Below are 25,693 nucleotides of genomic sequence, written 5' to 3' on the forward strand. Positions count from 1 at the left end.
TATAAGTTGTTTGCTTATGTATTGAAAATATCTTCCTGGGACACCCATTCCTGCTGTGAAAAAATATTTATTCATTCTGGTTTAGAATATCACACTACACTGAGTTATCTGTGACCCGCAGGCACAAAGAAAGGCACCAGCAAAAGCTGTACTCATTGCTCTGTAAGCCAGCAAGCTTCATTTTATGTTAACTTCTTGTACAGTGTCTGAAATTGTGAAAAAATGCCAGAAATATTCTATACATTTCCCTATATTTAGTGAATGTAGGCCTGAAATGGCACAAGGAATTAAATTGTTGAGTATTACTTACTCCAAATTAAAACAGATACAACTTGAGTGATTATATACAGTCCTTCATTTAAAAAGCCACATGTTCTTTCTTGTAATTGAAGGGCAAATATTTTACACAAATCACAGTGATTTAGGTTTTACTATGCCTATTAAATGTGATATGAGTGCCCTACTAAGTCTAAAACACCAGTTCTGAAAATCTTGGGTAGGGTAAATTTTAACTAGGCATCATGTAATTGCTTATGTGCAATATATTTTAAATAGATAAGTATGATTCATCCACAGTCTCCCAACCATGAATAGTCATCTTGTATTTCTCCATCCCCAAAATTGCATCAAGTGTGCACAGTATGTTTGCAATTTTCCTCCATTTCCCACTGAGCGGGATTGAGTTTGAGTTTGTCTATGCTTTGGGTTTACATTCTGGATGAAAAACCACTGTTTAGAGAGTCTTCTCATAGTACATAGTTGGAATTTCTTATTCTGAACAGTCAACCCATGTATAATACAAAAATTGAAATAAATACAGCTATCATAATATCTTGTGACAAACTCCATTCTAAGAGAAAGATCATTCAGTTTATTAGTAAATACATCCTGAGGCAAAGCTAAAGTTAATACAGAAGTAATAACTGATTTCAGCCCCTGTTGATGTCTGACCAAAGTAGTTAAAAGGGCAGATGGTATGAATGTCAATTTTCACATCATCATCTTCTAGACCAGATAGCATGTAATTATAGGCAGCTGAGCACAAATGTGCAATTACAGGCAGTGGAAGCTGCAGATACTTCTATCTGTTTATTTGGAAATGTTCAATTTTTTTTTTTTATAATTTTATTCTGCATGCTGAAAGAATCATATCTGCAATGTTAAGTCCTGGAGGAAAAAAACATGATATACTTTCAAATTTTTATGTTACTATGGAAGGTTTTGCTTAGATTTTTTTTTTAATTCATCTGACAATAGTTGGTGTCAAAAGCACAGAGAAAATTCCTTTTCTTCTTGTACCACACCATACTAGAAAAAACAGCTTAGGTCTGATGGTAAAAATAATTTAGGAAAAGTTCAGGCAGAGGCAGTTCAACATGTACTTTAAAATGTAAACTTTCATCTGGAGATGCATTTGAAAAACATTAGGAAATCAGGAAACTCTTAGGAGTCACACATTTAATAGAGCCTTTTTGTTCATTTGTTTTCCCTCAGATAACTGTCATCGATCAAGTCTACACAGTGTGGGAGAAGCCTATTCTTTTCTGCTAAAGCCTGTGAAAGTTGCTGAGAACAACCTACTGCCAGAAGTACATGGGAGGTAAATAAAGTGGAGTTAGACTTGGAGAACAGCACTTCTTAAAAGCAGGCTGCAAGCATTCGCCGAAGTCGCTCTTCCATGTGAGGGATTGTTACAGTTGCCATGGGAATTCGAAGCGAAATATAAAGCGATTGTGACTAATAAGGAAGGAGGTGATCCAGGAGGCAGCAAATGAAGATGGTATCAGCTATGAAGCTGTTAAACAGAAATCTGTGTCAGTGGACCTCAAACTTTCTCCCTGCCCGCCTCCTTTTGGCATAGCACCTGTTGCATGTCCCAAGATGTTTCCAGCATCTCAGGCAGGGGGAAGTCATGGGAAAACAACATTGCTTTGTGCTGCCCACTGACTCTGATGAGACCTTAAGGTCTTTTGGGCAACCTCTTTGAGGTCAATCCAGACACCACTTATTTTGAAACATGGAGCAGGCCTGGATTAAGTGAGATTTTAGAATATGGTTTCATATTTGCAGAGTGCTAGCAATTGGAAAACATCAAGAACTTGCTTAGCTACACAAAACAGAGAAAATGTGCCTGCATTATGGGCATTGCCTGATGAACTTCTGGCTTGCTAAAGGAAACTTCTGTTTTGCATCTCTTTCCGTTCCCACAATGTTCTCTAAATCCTGTGTTTGGTAGGTTTTATTTTTTCTCCACTACTTGGAACATGAAGGACCTTGCACTAACTGGAATGGTCTGCTTTTGGAGCTCAGAGGCACTTCTTCTCCAGACACCAGGAGTGAGCAATTACTCCGTGCAGTTCTCTCACTTCAGATTCCTTCTGCACTACAAACTGAAATAAAATGAAAAAGAGGACAAAGAAAACCTCTCTGCATTTTAGCAAACACTGTGACAGAAATGAAATTTCTGATTTTAACTTTGCATTTTATTTGCATAATAGGACCTTTAGTCTCAAATGTAATACTATGCTTACACCTTACAGTGCGATTACTTCTTACAGTCATTGAAGACTTGATTCCTTTGTCCAAAGATAGACTGGCCTTTGAGATGCCCTCAGCTATCCAGGATATCTGCAGAAGACTGGAATATATGATACAACTGACAGGAGACCTGCATCCTTCTTGGCAGCAGGAGATCAGCTGGGATACCCCAAGGTATCCTCAAGTGGTCCCAGATGCTCGTAGTTGTGTGGGCAGCTGAACTGAGTCCTCCTCTCCACAGAGTATAATGGCAGCTTAAACACCTAGCTCATATGCAGTTAGGCAAATTTTACCCTGTAATGCTCAGCCAGGTATAAACCAAATCTCCAAGCCTTTGCAATCACCTGAATTCACTATATACTAGCAAAAGAGCCAGAGGAAAAAAAATCAGCTGGACTTGCTTGAACAAGGATTTCAAGATTTAGCCCTAAATGCTTAGTTGTCTCATTTTTCACAGTAGAAAGGTATGTAAGAACAGTCATTCATTTTTTTCTGTCTGATCAATTTGTACAAATAATCTTCTGATAAAAGTCACAATCACTTCTCGACAGATTTAATAATGTCTGCTGATATGCAAGTTAAATGTAATTTGAAAATTTACACATAAAGATAGAGCTAACATTCATATTTTACCAATGCTATCCACTCTTTTAAATACTTTAAACCACACAAAATGACTCTGGTCATACGTGCATTATTTCAGAAAATAAAATCTAGTCATGAAATTACTCTTTCCAGAATGCAACAGAGCAGATTGTGTTGCTGAAATGTTTCATTCTTTGCAGTCTTTATTTATTCTCTAGTAATGCATGCCATTGCATTGAATATAATCTATTCTGTTGTAAAATTAATAGCTTACTTTATTCTTTCTTTCTGGCTGTAAAACTAATGTCTTACTTTCTTCTGCTGGTGAGGGTTTCTTCACTGTCTCTTGAGAACACCTTCAACCCTTGATTATCTTTGTTCTGATCAAAGGAGCAACCTGGAGACTGCGTAGGCTTCCTTACAGGAGGACCACATACCTTGTTCACCTACAAGGAAAAAAAAGCCACAAAAAAAGGAAACACACATAAACAAAAATTATTATGTATCTCTCAATTCAGTTTAAGTCCATTTTAATAAGATACAAAGTTCTGTGGACATTAAGCTAAGTATCAATTATCATACTTCTCAACACTATAGCCATAATGAATGCAGTAAACACATAATTAGGCATTTTACAGTAGGAAAAAAAAAACAAACACATTTACTCCTTCTGAAGGAATACCAGGTGTACAAACAAGTCACTACATGCACTTTATTGATTTTGGCTTTTTTTCTTCCAGGTGTATTGTTATGCAAATACAAGGTGTATTGCTATGCAAAGAGTAACAGTAACCTCAGAGAACATGATGTGTTGTGAACAGTGGCATATTTCCATTTTTTCTGTAATATACAGCAATCACCTTTTTAATATGCATTGAACTTTGTGATTTCTTTCAGGGTTGATGAATTATTATGGTATGTTCAGCACAGTTACCCAGAGCATATAGTGAACAGTTAGCATGGTGGAAACTTGCATTACAACTTTGCAAGATGTAAATTTAATGATCCAAGATGTAAGTTTAATGATTTGGACCATAGATGTCGAAAATATCAAGGGATTTTATATGTCTGGCTTTCTGATCCAGATGTCAATAGACACAAATACATGTGAACTCCTTTTTTCTTCTTGTAAAATGTGATACTAAGCATTTTGTACTACAGAGGATATGAATTCATGTTTATAGCTCATTATTCTTCCTAGTCACTGAATAAAAATAATTAGGGCCATACATATTTATTAACTAAGACATAATGCATGCTAGGGATCACATCAGACAAGATATTAAGCAGACTGAACAGCACATATTTTGTGTAAGCTATCACACATGCACTACTGAAAAACTAATACTGTGTCATTTATTAAAACTTGGTTTCAATAGGTAGTCAACTTTTTTAAAAGAAAAAGGGAGAGAGGAGATCACTGTTGGCTCTAAGACAGGGATCCAATTTTTGAAGCAGAAACATATTCAAAATGCTACCACAAGAAAGAGGGAAGGGCACATATGTTATACAGCACAGATTATTGTTTCCTGTTGCATTTTATATCCCCAAATTTAAGAACAGAGAAAGCAAATAAATCTCATTTTTTTACTTGCTTAGACCAGTCGAAAGAAGAAAGAATCAATCAGCATTATTACTACATTTGAATAAGCATTCACCTTATGAATTGAAAGTGAGGGTAAAGTTGAAAGTAAAAAGTCCTCTTTGGCTGCAATTCATGTTTAAATTTAGGCATCCAAGATACAGTTTGAACCTCTGTCAAATGAGGTCCATGAATTTACCTGCAAGATAATTGTCCCTGGACACATGGCTAATGTCCTTTAAGGGACTTAATGGCATACACTCTAAAACATCACTTGAAGTATTCACTTCACCATTTCTTATCAGAGGTCTCCTTGGACAGCATCTTATTAGATTTGTTCTTGTCCTCAAATTCAGTTTCAAACCTCCCTCATACTTTTCCCATTATTTCCCCCATTAGCTCTTCTTCAAAGTACATTATCCCATGCTCTCCATCAGCTTAACTGGACTCCCATTTTGCCTCCTGTAAGTCTCTACACTCTTTCTAGGCTTCACCCATCCTTGTGCGAGTCTGCTCCGTCAGTGGTGCATTTCACTAGCCTCTGTAGCAGCCTATCCCATCAGCCACTTTACACCAATATAATGCCAATCTACCAGAGGAAAAAAATGCTTTTGTCCTTTTACTTGTCTCACTTTGTTCGTATTCTCTTATGCTCACTGATGTGACATGGGGAGAATTACGCTTATGATCAGCTTTTATGACAAAGCAACTGATGGTGTGGGTTGCCTCAGTTCCAGCTTGCCATACACTCTTCAACAACTCTTTGTCTTATCAAGAATAAAAATAAGGGTTTAACGGACAGCAAGAGTCAGAGCCCAATGTTTGGGAAGGAGGCTCTGTCTCATGACAGGCATGGGTTAGGTGTGTAGTTTGTTGTAGATCTTAGGGGCCGTGCATACGTGAAAGAGGCACCATAGCTGTCCAGGCAATCTCTGCGCTACAGGGTGGGAGCCTGTGAGTGGAGGGGAAATGTGGTGGAGAGGAGTCGCTGGCTAATACAGGCCCTAAGCAGATGAGTAGCAGTCCTTTGGGTCAGGGGAGGAAAAAAAAAAAAGAAAAAAGAAAAAGAAGCAAAATAAATAAATAAATAGGCTACAGGTATAGTAAACTGAAAAAACCATATGCATTCAGTTCCAGTAGGAAGGCAAGAGAATCCACAGCAATCTATATTTCTTGAATTTACAATAAAAGCTCATTATATTTTACTCTAAGAACAAATAAGGAAAATCAATAATTTTTACAGTCCTAGTGGCTTGGAATATGGATGATATTTGGTTTTTATGTATTATACAGTTGCTTCAAAACACTGTCTAATGACCTTTCTCTGTTTATTCTCTTTGAGTGAATGTCTCAAGAAAGGCATTGTGCAATACTGGGAAATTTGCATTCACTGATACATTTAAAAATAAACCTTAGTTTGAAATATAAAATCTTTCTTAAAAAATTAATCTTGGGTAAACTTTCTATATATAAATATCATAAAAATCTAGTTATTATCTAAAATGCCTTTTTAAGAACTTATTGATTTTTTCCAAAAGCCATTTTTGGAAAATTCTAAACCCAGCATTAGTTAAACGTGTTTGTACAGCACCACGTACACCCACAAAGATGTGCATGACAGTAACCACACTGCTGAGGACTCACTTCTGTTAGCGACAGCACCAGCTCTCACAGCTGAATGTTAGCTCACCAATCTTTAGCAAAAAGTCACTTACTTCTTCAGACACAGTTTCTCCAGGACGAGCTACTTCAGCATGTACACTGATATTGTCATCATCTCTGTTACCTTTCTCACGTCTCTGATATGTAAGCCCTTGGGACCACTGACTGACCGACTGGCTTTGTGTGGTGTTGGTTCTTCTTTTTTTGTGTCTGGTACATCAAACGTGTATCACTCACCCAGCTGAACACAATCCGGTTTTCTAACTGTTCACTGGTGGCTGTCACTTTTATGTCACATTTAAACCACTAACTGTATATTGATGCCAAATGTACGTTTGCCTCCCTCACTGTCCCAGTCTTCATTGTCACCCAGTTTCTTCAGTAAACTTGTGCACATGAAACGGTCATACAGTCTTATCTTGCCGTCAGGTGCCTGTTCTGTCTGTGAGTCAAATAATTTAGAACCAAAATGTCAATATCTCATTTCCCAATACAGAGCTGATGATAGTCTCAAAACTAGATAAATACACTTTCCATAACAATGTCTGCTTTTTTTGATGCATTAAGTCTCCAGGAATGAGCACACGGTATAAATGTAATTCCACTTAGTTTTATTTCCCATGTTTTCTGAAGGACTACAACTATATCCATTAGCCACGTTGTTTCTTAATTTCTAGTCTCTGGGCTGCAAAATTAAGTAAGAATTTGTTCAGTGCTATTACCACCAGTCTTGAGAGACACAGAGTGGAAGCACAACTTTGAGAAAAGGGGAATGCTCTCATTACACAAGTGATCATTTTGCAGCAATATCTGATCAGAATGTATTCTTACTATCTTCCAGTTTCACTGAAAGGGTATTCCCACTGAATGTTTCCACAAACTGAGCATTTTTCTTGGCTTCAAACACAAAATCCTAAAAGAGAGTATAAAATGATTTTCAAAGGGAACTGAAAATACCCTGAGAAAAATGAGACTGAAAAATCACCAAAAATAATATTCAGGAGAGAATTACACATCTCACTGAATTTCAGGAACAATTAAAGACTGATATAAAATTTTAAAGCAGACAAGCCGCAGAAACTTACTAGGGGTTTTTTGTTGTTTGAGTTTTGGGGGGTTTTTTTTGTCAAATGTTCTTAAATACTGCACAATATTTAAGGGCGTAAAAGAAACCTCAGAGAATTATAAAAGTCCTGATTTTCACAGTTCAGACAAACCTATTGTCATTATACTCAGCATGCTGTTATTATGCACAATTTGTATGCCACAGTATGATGACTGGGTTAATTAAAAGCTCTTGTAATAACCATGCAGTTAAATTGCAATTAGTGCCACACATGAACTTTATGGCAGTTTGATTTTCCTTGGTGCAATTCCATAGAATGCCTACTTATGGTTACTTACAGTTTGGAAAACCAGAGCATCATAAACCTTTACATTTACACAGGACTGGACAATGATGTGAGCTTCATATCAATAATGGTGGGACACTGTTCTCTAAGCTCACATGCTCAACAGGAGTAATCAGTCACATTTTGGTTTGTTGTTGTTTTTTTTTTTTCCCCCACTATAGAAATGGTTCTTTCTGACCTCAGCATTTCTACTGAAATGATTTTACATCAAATGACTGAAGCAAACTGAATGCACAGTCCTGTGGAGAACTTTCAAACTAGATATGCCAAGTCTCAGTGATTAACTATGCCACAATCTTTAAATGTTGCCACTGTGCCAGGAATCCTGAGACTCTCTGCTCCGCTTTGGGTCATAGGCTGTTGTGAAATACACTGAGAAGACGAGCATCTTCCAGTCTTGCAGTGTGTCTGCAGTCTGTTTCACTGCTGTGCACAGAGTAAAGGGGAAGAAAACACTTCTCTGGATACAAAACCTCTTGCACTTAGACTCAGCTCTAGCTAAGAACCAGATTCAGAAGTCTGAAAATTGCTCTTTTTTTTTTAATGTTTAACTGTTTAATGCTTCTTTCAGTAAGTTTAGCAAGCACTGTAAGTCTTTAATACATATATATCCAGGATTTCCTGCAAATGGGATATATGTCAAGTATTCACTAGATGATGATGCAGTCTCTCAGTCCTGTAAGCCGTCAGTGTAGCTGTACTCCGTACAGGCATTTAAAACTGCTTTCATTTAATGCATGCTTCAGTTAGTGATTAGTCTGGTGGCTGTTGGTTCTAGCTATATCAGATCACAAATTTGCCACCATCCCTTACAGTTAAATCCTCTCAAACACTAATAAGCGAATGGACAGCTGAAGTCTACTAACACTAAAACAAAGCTAGAGTGAGATGGCAGGGATGGACTGGTTGAAAATACATTTGTGACAAAAAAATTGTAGTTAAGTGGATTTTATTTTATTTTCTAGGACTACACAAGTGCATACTTGCTTTGAGAAACAGGTTCTTGATGAGTCACTAGCATTTCTAGCAACAGATTAGTAATCAAACTACCCAAAATATTCATCTAGAAAAACAATGCATTAAAAGTTTATGAAGTTTCCTTGATTCAGATTTATTCCTTGCAAGTGGATGCATAATACTTTCAGGAAGATCGCTGTGTGTCAGACATCGGAGAAAACGAAGAACAATACATAATACTCGTTTTTTGCACCTAATTCTGCCAGTCAGCCTCTGCAAGCAGCACAGGGGAGGACGGCTTCTCTGTCACCAGGCAACACAAGGGTTTGGCACTTTCCTATCATCTAAGCAGGTGAAAATGAAGATTTCTCGAAGTAAGATTAGCTTCTCCTTTTTAAATTGTAACAATCTCCAGCTGAGGTCCTGCTGCAGGAGCCAACACATCCCCAGGCTTAGCGCTACTTTAACTGGGTTGTCCTCTTCTAGTTTAACCACAAGAGGGAGCACCAGCATTTCAGTAGTTCCAAGCATTTAAAGCAGGCTTGTACCGTTTGCTGCTTGTAACAGTTGCTTATTTAATATCAAACTTCTGTTGCAAAGTAAAATGTATTTTGATATGTGAGAGAGTGCACATGTGCGTGGAAGATTAAAGTATTCCCTACTGAGACAAAATTCAAGTTCTTGCAAACAAGGAGAGCCAAGCATTTGGTACAACAGGACGGTTTTCCTTCAGAACAGGAAAACGACGTTAATGAGATTGTCTTCGGAAAGAGCAGAGGAGTACTACCAGTGTTTACAACACAGGAAAATCATGCAGAAATAATGTATTATTTCCTTTGCTTTCTTTGTAAATTTTGTGTTCTTTATCTGTGACTAGTTGTCTTTTTTTCTCCACTGTAGCCTCAGGACTCTTAGTAATACATCTTAGGCATCCAGAACTTTAAGCAACCTCTAGAGTTAAAGCATCAAAAATTTGTAAGTTTCACACACAGGTTTAATCATTTTACAGAACTTGCAAGAGAAGTCCCAGACAAGCTGAAAGGGGCAAACATTGTGAACAACAGCCTAGAGAATTACAGAGTAAAGCTGATACTTAGAAATATGCTGCCACAAATTACTAAACACTCAATTTATAATCACCTGCAGGACAAATCTTAAATGGTTTTGCCAAATAATGATAATTTCAAAGCAATTTTATTCAAAATTGTAATTTGAAGCTCAGGTGATACATGAAAAGGTGCATTTATAATTTTTCAAGTGAGATAGAGTTGGAAGGGATTTCAAGCTCAAGAAATAACCAATCTAATTCAAAGCAGCCTTATTAAATGCAACAGTTTGCCTCAGATGCAACCAGATGGTATTAAGCAAAGATAAATGCAAATTGCAGATATACAAACTGCAGACCCACCAGCAAGGCAGTGGTAGCCTCATCAAAAAAACCTGAGAGGATTACATGTTGCAAAAAAATAAAAATAATTTTCTGTGATAGATAAGTAAAAGTGCAACTTGGAGAAACTGAACTAATTATTCCGCTCTGTTTGGTACTAGCATGGCATCAGTGCCATTGCTATACACCTTTTTGGGGAAATCTACAGTCAAGATGGAGGACCAAGGACGAGACAAAAATGCTAAGAGTTTGCAAACCATTTTTTTTTAAATCAGCAATTTTTTTTAATACAGTTTTGCAGAAGACTGTTGTCCAAGCTGTTGGATTCTGGGAGCCAACGTCCACAACTTTCATGTGACTGAGACTCATATCCTCCTCCTACTACTCCATCTACCAAAACCAGTGCTCTAGCCCAAGTTCTTGAGACTGTTCTCATATCTTGTCAGGTTTTAATTATCTCTGATTTCCTTCATAATTTTGCATGTTCTGATTGTAAAATAAAATCTAATAGCCCATTAAATATGAGTTAATATATTTTTAATTTGTGTCTTCTGCTCTTTAATTACTAAAACCTTAAATGGTATTAATTCTGCTGCTCCTTTCATGAGGGACTAACACTCAACAAGTCTGGCAGTAAAAAATAGTTTCTCCTTCTGAATGGGGGTGGGAGGGAAGGAAATGATTTTTTTTTTTTAATGGCTTAATGTCAGGGGAAATCCTAATGTTCTCAGCCAAGTTACCCTGCAGCCAGAATATAGCACTGCCAGTTCAAACTCTTCAAAGGCAGTTCAACAAAACTGCTTCTTGTGAGAGGCTGCCAGCTCTCACGATCCAAGTCTGCTTCAGTGGATGCCAAGGTGTTTCATTTATGTTCAGTGAAAACACTCTGTGGTTCTCCTCTGAAAAGCAATTATATAAAACCGGCAGTAGCCCTTTCCAAAGATCAGCTGCCTGTGTGTAGTTAGACTGATTTATCTATGTTCTGTAGTGGTTAAAATATATTTTATTGCTCCTTACTTCTATGTGCCCTGCAAGGACAGCTCTGTCATAGAGGACTAACGTTATGCCTTCTTGTCTGATACAGGCAGAACTGTTCGTTAAATCGTGTAAGTCTATTCAGGGTCACCTGTGTAAACCGAAAGAAATTTAGTAGGAATGTGACTGTCAATGAAAGTAGAAATGGGGTTCTATAACCTTTATCAGGCATGTTACTCACTTAAAACAAAAAATACATTACAACTTACAATACATAAAAAATTTGTGGAAGCAAAACAAGTCGGCTGCATCAGCATATCTGCACGATGTGTTTACACTTTGAGGCAGGCTGCAATTTATGTTCCAAAATTGTGAAGAGGAGAGCAGTTTTGCAAATAAGATCTGCAACGAAAGTATGTAAGTCAATAAAATCATGCACACTTGCATTATCTCATTTAGCATAAGACACTGTCAACAGCTCAAGATAATTGGAGGGTCAGCTTTTCATTATAATAAGGAATCAAAAACCATCTGAAAAAAAAGATGAGGGAAAAAACCCACTATCTAGTAAGTCAGCATTTCAGAGAACCTAGGTGTTTCTTCCCCATTCTAAACTACATCTTAAGAGATTAGTGGTTTTTCTTCCTGTATCTGTATATTAATATTTCAGTGCCTCCTCACTCTCTTATTTGAAGCTGGCTAAACCAGTTTTCTTTGAAGATCTTTTGTGATGTACAAGACAGTCATTTATGCATACATGTTAATATCTTTTCAGGAACCAAAATAGTCTGAAAAAGTAATTTGCTTCAAAAATCTCTGGATTTGCCCTCACAAAGTTTTCCTCTTCCAGTACAAACGGTTGGTAGTGATTTAAGGGCCAACTGAGACACCAAAAGTCTGCTCAGCTCAGTAGCTCTCTTTGTGAACAGTTACTGTGTTTCACAATGAAAAAGGAAGAGCAGCGAAAAAACAAAACACATACAGAGACTACAGAAAGGATTCTCAGTTGACTTCTTCCTTTACACTTGTTCGTGCCTCTTACTTGGCTTTGGGGAAGGAGTGACAAGCATCCTTTCTTCCCCTTCCGCAAATACGAAGGACCAGACTGCAGCATTTTTAGCCTCTTGGAGCATCTTCCTTACCTTCAGTTCAGCTCCCCAGTGATCACATTCAGACAAGCCTATCATGGTGCCAAAGGAGAGTTAGACAACTAGCGCGTCACCTAAAACCAGAACATGATGGCAATCCAGACTGCTTACTCCACGTTTTTCAGACCATGGAGTCCCTATGCAGTCAATGGAAAGGAGAAGGCCAATTTGGACCTGTGTATTTTGCCCAAATTTTGCCTAACCTTCTGTTAAAAAAGAAAAAAAAAAAAGGGGATGTATATTAAAGATCATATGCTTTCCTGAATAAACAGATCTCGACCTTAAGAAGGAAGTGCAGCAAACAGAAAGATTTAACAAAAGATTGAAGTCATTTCAAATTGTGAAGTGGATTTGCACTAAACATATTAAATAGGAATGCATAATACATGCCATGATATGTTTCCACATTATTTACTTGGCAGTCTATACTGAACATACCTTATGCAAACCTGCACTACTCAGCATTGCTTGCCAAAGCCATGTCTGTGTGTTGATAAGTGCGGTGGGTTGACCTTGGCTGGCTACCAGACCCCCACCCAGACGCTCCGTCACTCCCCCTCCTCAATAGGACAGGAGGAGAAAATAAGGAGAAAAGCTCATGGGTCAAGATGAAGACAAGGAGGTCACTTGCCAATTACTGTCATGGGCAAAACAGCCTCCACTTGGGGAAGATCAATTTAATTTATTTCCAATTAAAAATAGAGTAGGACAGTGAGAAACAAAGATAAAATTAAAACCACCTTACCCCTAGCCTTATCCCAGGCACAACTTCAACTCCTCTAACTCCCCTCAGCCCCCTGAGTATTGCAGGAGGGATGGGGAACAGGGGTTGTGGTCATAGAATCATAGAATCATTTAGGTTGGAAAAGACCTTTAAGATCATCAAGGCCAACCGTTAACCTAGCACTGCCAAGTCCACCACTAAACCATGTCCCTAAGCACCACATCTACACGTCTTTTAAATACCTCTAGGGATGGTGACTCCACCACTTCCCTGGGCAGCCTGTTCCAATGCTTGACAACCCTTTCGGTGAAGAAATTTTTCCTACTATCCAATCTAAACCTCCCTTGGCACAACCTGAGGCCATTTCCTCTTGTTCTATCACTTGTTATTTGGGAGAAGAGACCAACACCCACCTGGCTACAACCTCCTTTCAGGCAGTTGTAGAGAGCGAGAAGGTCTCCCCTCAGCCTCCCTTTCTCCAAACTAAACAACCCCAGTTCCTTTAGCTGCTCCTCAGAAGACTTGTGCTCTAGACCCCTCACCAATTTCATTTCCCTTCTTTGGACACGCTCCAGCACCTCAATGTCCTTCTTGTAGTGAGAGTCCCAAAACTGAACACAGGACTCGAGGTGCAGCCTCACCAGTGCCCGGTACAGGGGAACGATCACTTCTCTAGTCCTGCTGGCCACACTATTGCTGATACAAGCCAGGATGCTGTTGGCCTTCTTGGCCACCTGGGCACACTGCTGCCTCATGTTCAGCCAGCTGTTGACCAGCACCCCCAGGTCTTTTTCCACCAGGCAGCTTTCCAGCCACTCTGCCCCAAGCCTGTAGTGTTGCCTGGGGTTGTTGTGACCCAAGTGCAGGACCCGGCACTGAGCCTTGTTGAACCTCAATACAGTTGGCCTCAGCCCATCAATCCAGCTTGTCCAAATCCCTCTGTAGAGCCTTCCTACCTTCAAGCAGATCAACACCCCCACACAACTTGGTGTTGCCTAAAAACTTACTGAAGGCGCACTCCATCCCCTGGTCCAGATCATTGGTAAAGATATTAATCAGATTATCTGGTCAGTCCATAACACTTTATCGCTGCTGCTCCTTCCTCCTCACACTTTTCTGCTGTTCCAGCATGGGGTCTTCCACGGGCTGCAGTGTGGCTATCTGCTCCATCATGGTCTACTGCATGGGCTGCTGGGGGACAGCCTGCCTCACCATGGTCTTCCCCAGGGGCAGCCGGGGAATCTCTGCTCCAGCACCTGGAGCACCTCCTGCCCCTCCTTCTTCTCTGGCCTTGGTGTCTGAGGGGATGCTTCTCTCACTTTTTTTCCTCACTCCTCCCTGCCATGTGTCATTTTTGTACTTTCTTAAATATGCTTTCCCTGAGGCACCATTTTCTTGTCTGTGGGGCTGAGCCGCGCCCTGCGGTGGGTGGGTTGGATCTGGCTGGAACCAGCTGTGTCCGGCACGGGGCAGGCCCAGCTTCTCCTCGCAGAGGCCCCTGCAGCCCCCGCTGCTGCCCGCGCCCAGGCACCTGCACCTGGTACGACAAGCAACTCCACTGTAGGAGTTGTAGGTGAGGAACCTAGGCAATTTGGCAAATGAGTTGAAAAAAACACTTTTCAGAAAAGTGTGACACATGAACTTGACACTAGATTTGAACCTCTTCTCACCAAAGGCAAGAAATATGTCTTCTCTCATTTCCATAAACGAAAGGAAAATTGACCAAAAAGAAGAGGAATTGGACATTATGTACCTTGAAACAGGTACCAAAAGCTGTGCAACCATATACTCGAATGCTGAGAAGCTGAGGAATATAGCAATTGATCGTATTTATACAGACATGGTTTCATGGCTTCGTGTTCCGCTATTATATTTAATAAGTTCTTGACAGAAAGGAGTGTTTCCAGTGTTTGCCACACATCTGCCAGTGTATTATAAACCTTAAAATAAAGACATTAACAGAATATTAGCAAATGTATGTCCCGCAATGTGTATCCATTTTATTTTTTCTTTCCAATTTGCACTTGAGAAGTAATGCCTTGAAAAATTAAAGGAGCAAATAATAAACTAACATATATTTTTCCAAAATGTGTGCATAACTATGGACATATGATTGCCTCTGCTAATATTCTGTGCATGATTTGAAGCCTTTTTTCTACACATTAAAGCAAGCAGACCTACTGCACTGGAAAAGGACACTGATTTTGAGCAGAATTCTGCAGCACCAGGGATTCCAACACACAAGAGATGCTCTGGGATGTGATTACCACTATTTTTATGTCAAATATTGTAGCAGAGATTTTCTTGTTATTTGGAAAACACCGATTTTAGTTACAAAATCTGTAAAACAGCATGGGCATTTATCGTGGTAGTATGTAGTATAGAGGACAAGACTACAGAAATAAAGGTAATATTTTGGATCTCAGTAAGTGCAAGCTACTGAAATATATAGCAAGGACTGATCAAACCAGAAAATACAGGAAGAGCAGTCAAACCACTAGGTATGTTTAGGTAGGAAGAAAGCCTATTATTTAATGAAAACAAGTTTTCATTAGTTACAAACAAGCCATAAACACTTGCTTTGTTGATTTTTGCTTTGTTTTCAAAGTTCCTCATTCTCTTTTCTAATGAATGAAGCCCAGTTTAGCCTCAGAAGAAAACCTTTTGACAGCGGCAAGGGGTGGAAATAATGGGGAAGTGAAATATAACACTAGAGGAATTCGAATTAGATGGAGGTCATGACTGCAGTACACTTACTCCATGCTACATTAAAAAAAAAATGACTGATGTATAAAAATATGCCATACTTTATTATACAAGCACCACAGTTTTTGACAGCTACAGCTGAATGCATATCTGTGAATGGAGAGAAATGGAAAGTGATAGTGTTCAACTGTGTTAGGTTAGATATCAAACCTTCCTTTAGAGCACAATGATATTAGAATACAGACATGTATGAGGACTTTAAATCAAATTACTGTTCAACAGTTTCCACAAATCAGTTTATATCGATCTTGTGAAGTAATTTGAATTCATCAATTTATCAAGTAATTTAAATTCAGCAAAGTAATGATGGCAGAGACATATGCCAAAACTTTCAGGCAGAACTCCACAATTTTATTCCAAAGTCTGTTTTGCTGAAAATAATGTATTGAATTTTTTACTTTTTTTAAAAAAAAAGTATGAAAGAACTATATGGCATGTTGCTCACTTGGGGTTTTTCTTTTACAAATTGGTAATAGCAATACACACTTGCTGAAAGTTAAAGGAGTACAAGGCTGAGTCCAGTTAGATAGTTTGGTGATGAGAACAATATAATTAATTTTCCCACAACATCAAATCTAGCTTGTATCTGTGCAATCTCTAAACCAAGGCTCATTTTCCCTCCACAGTTTATCATCAATACCTCCACTTCTCTTGAGAACAAAAGTACCTATTGTTCATATATAGCTTTGCAAAAAACTCCTTTGAGAACCTCTGGACTATCTCTGTTGGCCTCCATTTTTATCATCCTGTCCTCGGGAATTTCATGCAGGCTTTGAGATTGTATAAGAAGCAATTCATTCACTTTTGCTTTGACCAAAGATCTGTGAAATAGACAATGTGTACTCTCTTGTGCAGACTCAGTTTTAACAGCATACTACGGTAGTGAATACCTTGCATGGCAACGTTTATCAGCCATGAGATGAAGCCAGTGCCCACATCCTGCACCAGAAGAACATCATGAACACGATAGATTCTTGCCTTGTCCATGATGCTCATACGTGGGTCCCTTCCCACCACAGCTACTGATTCAAAGATGGCTGGCTCCTCGGTAAGAATATTCCCCTGATGCACCCACCTTCTAAGTCATTTCACAGAATCACAGAAATGCTTTAGGTTGGGAGGGACTTCTTGAGGTCATACAGTCCAACATCCCTATTCAAACAGGGTCAGCTACAGTTGGTTGTCCAGGCTCATGTCTAGTTGGGTTTCAAATATTTCCAAGGATGGAAACTCCACAACCTCTCTGGACAATGTGCTCCATGGAATTTCATGGTTTTTAATTTCTGCCCATTGCCTCTTGTCCTGTCAGTGGGCACCACTGAAAAGACCGTGGGTCCTTCCTCTTCATTAGCTCATATCAAGTGTTTAAACACATTGATGAGATTCCCCCTGAGCCTCTTCTTCTCCAGGCTGAGCAGTCCCAGCTCTCCTTATATGGAAGATACTCCAGTCCCACAATCATCAGTCCATATCTTTCTTGGACTGGGGAACCCATAACTGGATACAGCACTCCAGATGTGGCCTCACCAGTGCTGAGCAAAAGGAAAGGATCACCTCCCTCAAACTCCTAGTAACACTCTGTCTAATGCAGCCCAGGAACCTGTTGGCCGCCTTTGCTGTGCAGGTGCATTTCTCGTGTTCAACTTGGTGTCCACCAGGATCCCCAAGTCCTTTCTTCCAAAGCTGCTTTCCAGTCAGTCAGCCCCCAGCATGTACTGGTACATGGGATTATTCCTCCCCAGGTGCAGGATTTTTCAGTTCTCTTTGCTGAACTTCATGAGATTCCCCTCAGGGCAGTTCTTCGGCTTGCCAAGGTCCCTCTGAATGGCATGACCATTTGGTGTATCAGCTACCGCTCCTAGTCTTGTATTGTCTACAAACTTCCTAGGGGTGCACTCTGTCCCATCATCCAGGCCATTAATGAAGATATTAAACAGTATTTGCCACTGTTCACAAACCTCTGCGCCCAGCCACTCATTTGGTTTTCTGTCCTCCTCACTGTGCACTTTGTCAGCTTATATTAAAGGATGTTGTAGGAGACAGTCTCAAAGGTTTTAGTAAAATCAAGGTAAACATCATCCATTGCTCAATTCTATCAAACTGGCTGTCCTATCAAGGATATCAAGTTGGTTAAGCATGGTTTCCCCTTTGTAAATCCATGCTGATTACTCCCAATCAGCTGCTTCTTCATGTGTTTGGAACAGTTTCCAGGATTAGTTGCTTCATCACCTTTCCAGAGATTGAGGTGAGGCTGACTGACCTGCAGTTTCCTGGATCCTCTTTCTTAATCTTTTTGAAGACAGGGATGACATTTGCTTTCTTCCAGTCTTCAGGAACCTCTCCCAATTACCAAGACCATTCAAAGATAATTAAGAGTGGCCTCATAATGGCATCGGCCAGCTGCCTCAGCACTTGTAGGTAATACTTGCTAGGCCCCATGAACTTATGTATATCCAGTTTGTTTAAGTGCTCTAAGGTTAGTGTCCTAAACTTGTTCTCCTCTACAGAGGAGAAGTCTTCATTGATCCAGACCTTCCCCCTGGTCTCCAGGTCCTTGAATTTCTGAAGGCCAGTCTTACTAGTAAAGACCAGGGCAAAGAAGGCATTGAACACCTCAGCCATTTCTGTGTTACCAGTTCCCCTGCCCCATTCAGCAGCAGGCACACGTTTTCCTGCTGTTTATATACTTGTAAATTTCTTTTTTGCTGCCTTTCCCATCACTTGCCAGATTCAACTCCAGGTCAACTTTGGCTTTTTTAACTGCAATATTGGACACCAACTGTATACTCCTCTTGGGTCATCTGCCCCTGCTTCCAGCTCTTAAACACTCCCTTTTTATAAGTTCATTCAAGAGCTCTTTGCTTATAACATGCAGGACTCCTGATGCCTTTGCTTGATTTCCTACCTGTCAGGATAGAGCTTTCTTGAGCTTGGAAGAGGTGATCCTTGAATTTCAACCAGCTGTCCTGGACCTTCTACTCTCCATGGCCATACCCCATGGGATTCTTCCAAGCAGATCTCTGAAGAGGTTGAATTCTGGTCTCCTGAAATCCAGGGTTGTGGTCCTCCTTTTTGCACTGCTTTTTCCTCTTAGGATATTGAACTCTTACCATCTCAAAGCTGCTCCTGACTTTCACATCCCTGACACACTCTTCCTTGTTTGTAAGTATCAAGTCCAGCAGAGTACCCTTTCTTGTTAGCACCTATGCCAGGAAATTGTCACGAATGCACTCCAGAAATCTAGATAGTTTGTTCACTGCTGTGTTGTCCTTCCAGCAGATACCAGGGTGGTTATAATTCCCCCATGATGTGTGTCCCTTCTAAATCAACATCTGAAGTAAGAAAAGATTGAAAGCAGCAAACTTGACTACTATCAGCAGGATAGAGTGTCCTCTATCCACAAGACCTCTCATGTTTTCCCCCTATTTTTGAAGAAAGTCTTCCCATTGGAGGGTCCATCTATTCCCTCCAGCTGAGATTTTTCACCCTCTTTACCCATTGAAAAATGAAACTATGACCTTGCCCCCTCATCACCATAAAAAAAAAAAAAAGGCTTTTGACATCCTGAAAACACAATGACACTGGCTGCATCAGTCTGGCAGTGCCCTGAAAAATGCTCTGAAAAGTGTCAATGACATCTTCAGTGGTTACAGCATTCTGTACACTTGTTTCCAGCAAAAAAATGAAGCATTATGCCTAGAGGGAGAAGGTGAAAACAGCCCAGGCAGAATAAGTAAGAAAGGGTGAATAGGGACAGGGTCATCAAGGACATTTGCTCCTTGCAGTCTTAACATCCTGTAGCAGAGCGTGGCAGCAGCACCCTGATGCCACTCAAGAGTTGGTATGCTGGATGACAAAAGAACAATGTCACACACTTCTCCATGGAAACAAGGCATGAAAACAACCAGAAGGTGTCTCCTCTTAAAGGTAACAGCACAGGTAGACAGGCCAAAAGCCAAGTGAAGAAGTAGTTTGTATCGTATATAATCTCAAAAATGAGAGGAATAGCTAAAGAAAAAGAAAATGCCACACATCCGAGCTACTGTATCTTTCAGATAGATTGTAGTCTGTCCTTGGTGGGGGCTCTTCTTTGAAAATCAGCAGCGTTTACAACAGTGTTCTCTGGCCTGGCATTGGGATCCTGGTGCTGGCTACTCTGCTGACCTCCTGTTACCAACTGCCCAGTCACCTGTGGTGACAGAGACTTCTTGTCAGTGACGAATTCTCCCTGGTTGATGTTAATGAGGTGCTTAAAAACAGCTACAACTTACCCCATCTGCAATGTATGCTGTATTCTTGATAAGCTATGGGATGCTGTTGACAGTGAAACATGGCAGTGCCCTGGCTCCTGGGCCGCTGTTGTCACCTAAGCCTGTGAAGAATAGAGGGTCGATAGAGTGTGGGGGACCTGCACATCTTCCCAGAAGCCCAATCCACTTCCCTCACCCTTACCCTCCCTTTCTCCCCATCATTCTGCATCTTATTTCAGAGATAATCCTCCTTTACTTTCCCAATGAGAAACCACAAGCCAGTAATCCACCATACACTACACAGGCATACATACATACTTACATATAGACCGATTTGGCTGTTTGATGCCAAAAGTAAGGGCGCTGTTAATTATCCTTGTCTCCCTACTGCTTTCCTGACTGCTAGTGGCAAAAGGACCAAAGTTTGGGAGGAGCTAGCGGAGCTATGTCAGCTGTCCTTACTGGGGCCATCCTATGGCGCAAAACTCTGCATGCAGCGCTGACAGTGCTTCCCTTTTACCTGCCCATGCCATGTGTGTTAAACAGGGCGCTCTTATGAAGGGAGAGCGATTGATCCTCCAAGGTTATCACGGCAATCGTGACAAAGGAGCAGGAGCAGATGTAGAAGCACAAAAGAGAGGGAAGTCTGGGATTTGAATACAGTAAGTTGTCCCTGCCCTCAAGCTGCTTTTCTTTTGCTGCAGCATTGGAGAATTCCCTCAGAATGACACCATCTGCATGTCTCCATATTGTGCAAATGCTGGAAAAAGTTGTCTACACAGCAGCAGGTGGATCACAGACAAATGCAGTCAGCTGTTTGGAAGAACCAGCTAGATATTTGTCTAAACTTACCTATTTCCAATCAGATAAAGTATGCCTAAAATGTCTGCAATAGAGAAATTTACTGTGTACTGTGTTTACAGTTTAAATATAAACAGTATGGATACTAAACCAAAGCACTCATAAATTATTATTATTATGCTGTCTAATCTGCTTAATTTATAAAATAATAAGTGATTATTCTATAACAATTGCCAGTTTTACTCTATTATATACAGTAAATTAGGCTGTCAAACTATGTTTTCACATAATTAATTCTTCTTCTGTGTACAGCTTTTGTTTCTTTTTAACTAGGGTTTTGATTTTCAGTCTATGCCATTTTATAAAAGCATTTAGAATAGAGTAGAGTAGAGTAGAGTAGAATAGAATAGAACAGGACTATTTCAGTTGGAAGTGACCTACAGCAATCATCTAGTCCAATTGCCTGACCACTCCAGGGCTGACCAAAAGTTAAAGCATGTTATTAAGGGCATTGTCCAAATGCCTCTTAAATACTGACAGGTTTGGGGCATCAACCAAAGTAGTTAAATTAAGGTTAAAGCCCCTACCCACTTTGCTAAAGAGTAAGCAGCATTAATAGTCCTCAAAATCAAAGAATGATGAAAGGTTCCTCCACTAATGAGGCAAAATAAGATAAGCTAATGTTAAAATAATCACTAAATTTTAATTCATCTGATAATGAATCTATGTCCTTTCTGTGTACATACTGTTGGGTGCACTGAAACACATGGAAACAACATTAGAAGACATTCATACGACATTGCTGTTTAGACAGACTTAATTGTTTTAGGGGAAATGTTTCTTATTTTCCTCCTTTACTCTATTTTCCTGAATTTTCAGGTTTAATGTAATTTTTTTTTTTCCTTCATTCTTCTGTTTTCCTGAATTTTTATTAGCTGGATAACTCATAAGTTTTTCAAGCAAAATTAGGGGTGGATATTATAAATAATGCTTGGAAGTACAGCCTAATATTTCCCATACAGAAAAATACTATAATTTTATCTCTGATAGTTATCAAATTAACAAACATTTATGATTAACATTATACTGTGTATTTTTATATGCATATAGAATATAGAAGTCCATTGCAGGGGTGCTGAGTACAGCTCTTTGTGACAGCTACAACTTTCTAAGTAAGTGATGAATTTCAGATCTCTTTCTTGACCTGATTTAACTAAAAGGGCTATAATAAGTAGTGTAATATTAAAATTTCCTTTAAAAAGTGACAAAAATTAATTATTTTTAATTAAAAAAATTAATTTATTTTTTAAATTAATTATATTTTTAATATAAATTTAATTTTATAAATTCACATACCTTATGAACTTGCTTCACATGATTGACTAATGCACTCTAAGCAAGCAACCAAAATGCAGTAGCTAGGAAGCAGTTGGCATAAACAGTGTATTTATAGGCTTATAATCATGTAAGTAAATAGATTATAGATCCTAAGGAAGTGGGTTCACAGGATAGCTGCTTCAAAGGATGCTCATCTCTCGCATCTCTTTAAGTGACTTGACCTGTAAAGCTATGAAAGTTACCAATTTCCAGACACAGCACTTCCCACAATTAGTAATGCTGTTAATCTGGTCTTTTGGTGACAATCAAGCTTACTCCTTTCCAAAAATAAAACCTGCAGTTTTACTATAGCTTGGAGGTATGTATGTATTTGGGACTATTAAAAGATGTTTTTCATCATCTTCTTTCCATTCTTTTTTTAATCTAAAAAATGAATTGGTTTACTGCACCTCTACAGCACTTCATTTTCTGGAATGGCATGGAGCAAGGCTGTGTGACTTTTCACTAGAGAGATCCCAATAAAAAGTACCTACATGAAACAGATCCTAGAAGGAACAGAAAAAACCCCAAAATACTATATTTATAATGTTTGTTAATATGTCTCTTCATGGGAATATTGAATTTTAAACATCACTGTATTACAGCAGTTCTGACTGTTTAAGTGTTTATAGCGAATCATTTCAAGCAAAAATAATCAATAAGGAAACAAAGCTCTAAATACAGACTATTAAATTCTTCTTCCTGCTAGCATTCTATGACACAAGAAAGATCTTGCTTTTTTCTAGTAGTAACGACAGATTAAAAAAAGAGCAAGACAGAAGTCTCTTTTAATACAATATTATTATGCGTATTTTTTAGAAGACACATAACTTAGATCTTCAGGATTCAACTAAGATGAGTGAAAGGAATTGAGATCTTCCAGAAGTTCGACGTTTTTTATTACCTCCAACTATTTGGAAAACTAGTCCGGTGAAAGTCCACGTCAGTTAGAATACAGTGAAGACACAGCACTTTTGCAAATCCCATTCCAAATTTCTGTAGGCTTACATTACATATAAAAATACATACAAGAATTTTACCAAACCTATAGCATGAATTCCTCACTTCCAAAATTAGGAAATACCAGAATTTGTCTCTGTGATTTTCATAGAATCATAGAATGGTTTGGGTTGGAAGGGACCTCAAAGATCATCTAGTTCCAGCCCCCCTGCCATAGGCAGGGACACCCTCCAGTAGACCACGTTGCCCAAAGCCTCATCCAACCTGGCCTTGAACACTTCCAGGGATGGAGCACCCACAACTTCTCTGGGCAACCTGTTCCAGTGCCTCACTGCCCTCACAGTACAGAATTTCTTCCTAATATCTAATCTAAGCCTATCCTCTTTTAGTTTAAATCCATTACCCCTTGTCCTACCACTCCATGGCCTTGTAAAAAGTCCCTCTCCAGCCTTCTTGTAGGCCCCTTTCAGGAAGACCACAACAAGGGGTCCCCAGAGCCTTCTCTTCTCCAGGCTGAATAACACCAACTCTCTCAGCCTGTCTTCACAGGAGAGGTGCTCCAGCCCTCTGATCATCTTCGTGGCCCTCCTCTGGACTCGCACCCACAGCTCTATGTCTTTCTTGTGCTGAGGACCTCAGGGCTGGATGCAGCACTCCAGGTGCGGTCTCATGAGAGCAGAGAGGCAGAATCACCTCCCTTGACCTGCTGGCCACACTTCTTTTGATGCAGCCCAGGATACAGTTGGCTTTCTGGTCTGCAGGCACACATTGCTGGGTCATGTTGAACTTCTCCTCCACCAACACCCGCAAGTCCTTCTCCTCAGGGCTGCTTTCAAGTCATTCTCTGCTCAGCCTGTTTCTGTGCTTGGGATTGCCCCGATCCATCTGTAGGACCTTGCACTTGGCCTTGTTGAACATCATGAGGTTCATGTGGGCCCACTTCTCAAGCCTGTCAGGATCCCTCTGGATGGCATCCCTTCCCTCCAAAATGTTGACCATACCACACAGCTTGGTGTCATCAGCAAACTTGCTGAGGGTGCACTCGATCCCACTGTCCATGTTGTCGACAAAGATGTTAAACAGTGCCAGTCCCAATATCATCCCCTGAGGAACGCCACTTGTCACTGTTCTCTACTTGACAGCAACTCTTTGAGTGCGACCATCCAGCCAATTCCTTATCCACAGAGTGGTCCATCCATCGAACCCATGTCTCTCCAATTTAGAGACATGGATATCATGTGGGACAGTGTCAAATGCCTTGCACCAGTCCAGGTAGAGGACATCTGTCACTCTTCCCTTGCTGTAACCCCATCGTAGGCGGCCACCAGATTTGTCAGGCAGGATTTGCCCTTACTGAAGCCATGTTGGCTGTCACCAATCACCTCCTTATTTTCCATGTGCCTGAGCATAGTTTCCAGGAGGATCTGCTCCGTGATCTTACTGGGCACAGAGGAGAAACTGACTGGGCTGTAGTTCCCTGGGTCTTCCTTTTTTCCCTTTTTGAAAACAGGGGTTATGTTTCCCCTTTTCCAGTCAGTAAGAACTTCACTGGACTGCCATGACTTCTCAAATATGATGGAGAGTGGCTTAGCAACTTCATCCAATGGTTCTCTCAGGATCCACAGATGCATCTCATCAGGTCCCATGGACTTGTGCACCTTCAGGTTCCTTAGATGGTCTCGAACCTGACCTTATACAGTGGGTCATTCTTCATTCTCCCAGTCCCTGCCTTTGCATTCTAAGGCTTGGGCAGTATGGCTAGAACACTTGCCGGTGAAGACTGAGGCAAAAAAGTCATTGAGTACCTCAGCCTTCTCCATATCCTGGGCAACCAGGTCTCCCATTTCATTCCAGAGGGGACTCACATTTTCCCTAGTCTGTCTTTTATCACTGACATACCTATAGAAGCTTTTCTTGTTGCCCTCGATGTCCCTGGCCAGATTTAATTCTGTCAGGGCTTTAGCTTTCCTAACCTGATCTGTAACTACTCAGATAGTTTCTCTGTATTCCTTCCAGGCTACCTGCCCTTGCTTCCACCCTCTGTAGGCTTCCTTTTTGTGTTGGACTTTGCCCAGGAGCTCCTTGCTCATCCATGCAGGCCTCCTGGCATTTTTGCCTGACCTCTTCTTTGTTGGGATGCATCGCTCCTGAGCTTGGAGGAGGTGATCCTTGATGAATAACCAGCTGTCTTGGGCCTCTCTTCCTTCCAGGGCTTTGTCCCATGGTACTTTACCAAGCAGGTCCCTGAAGAGGCCAAAGTCTTCTCTCCTGAATCCAGGGTATTGAGCTTGCTGCACACCCTCCTCGCTGCCCTGAGGATCTTGAATTCCACCATTTTGTGGTCACTGCAGCCAAGGCTGCCCTTGAGCTTCACATTCCCTACCAGACCCTACTTGTGGGTGGGAACAAGGTCCAGCATGGCACCTCTCCTGGTTGGCTCCTCTATCACTTGGAGAAAGAAGTTATCATCAACACATTCCAGGAACCTGCTGGATTGCTTGTGCCCTGCTGTGTTGTCCCTACAACAGATAATGGGGTGACTGAAATCCTTCATGAGGACCAGGGCTTG

The 25,693-nt window shown here is 40.2% G+C and overlaps 1 protein-coding gene across 4 annotated transcripts in view; it reads right to left on the reverse strand.

Annotated features, from left to right (window-relative positions):
• Positions 1 to 25,693, reverse strand: part of GPC5 (glypican 5) — a 791,319-nt gene that overhangs the window by 636,887 nt on the left and 128,739 nt on the right. For all 4 annotated transcript variants that reach the window (XM_075741505.1, XM_075741501.1, XM_075741508.1 and 1 more), the window contains exon 4: positions 3,436 to 3,569. In XM_075741505.1, the coding sequence (XP_075597620.1) occupies positions 3,436 to 3,569 (134 nt within the window). The remainder of the gene's footprint in view (positions 1 to 3,435; positions 3,570 to 25,693) is intronic.

This window comes from Balearica regulorum, chromosome 1 (assembly GCF_011004875.1).
Source record: "Balearica regulorum gibbericeps isolate bBalReg1 chromosome 1, bBalReg1.pri, whole genome shotgun sequence".
Classification (NCBI taxonomy): Eukaryota; Metazoa; Chordata; class Aves; order Gruiformes; family Gruidae; genus Balearica; species Balearica regulorum.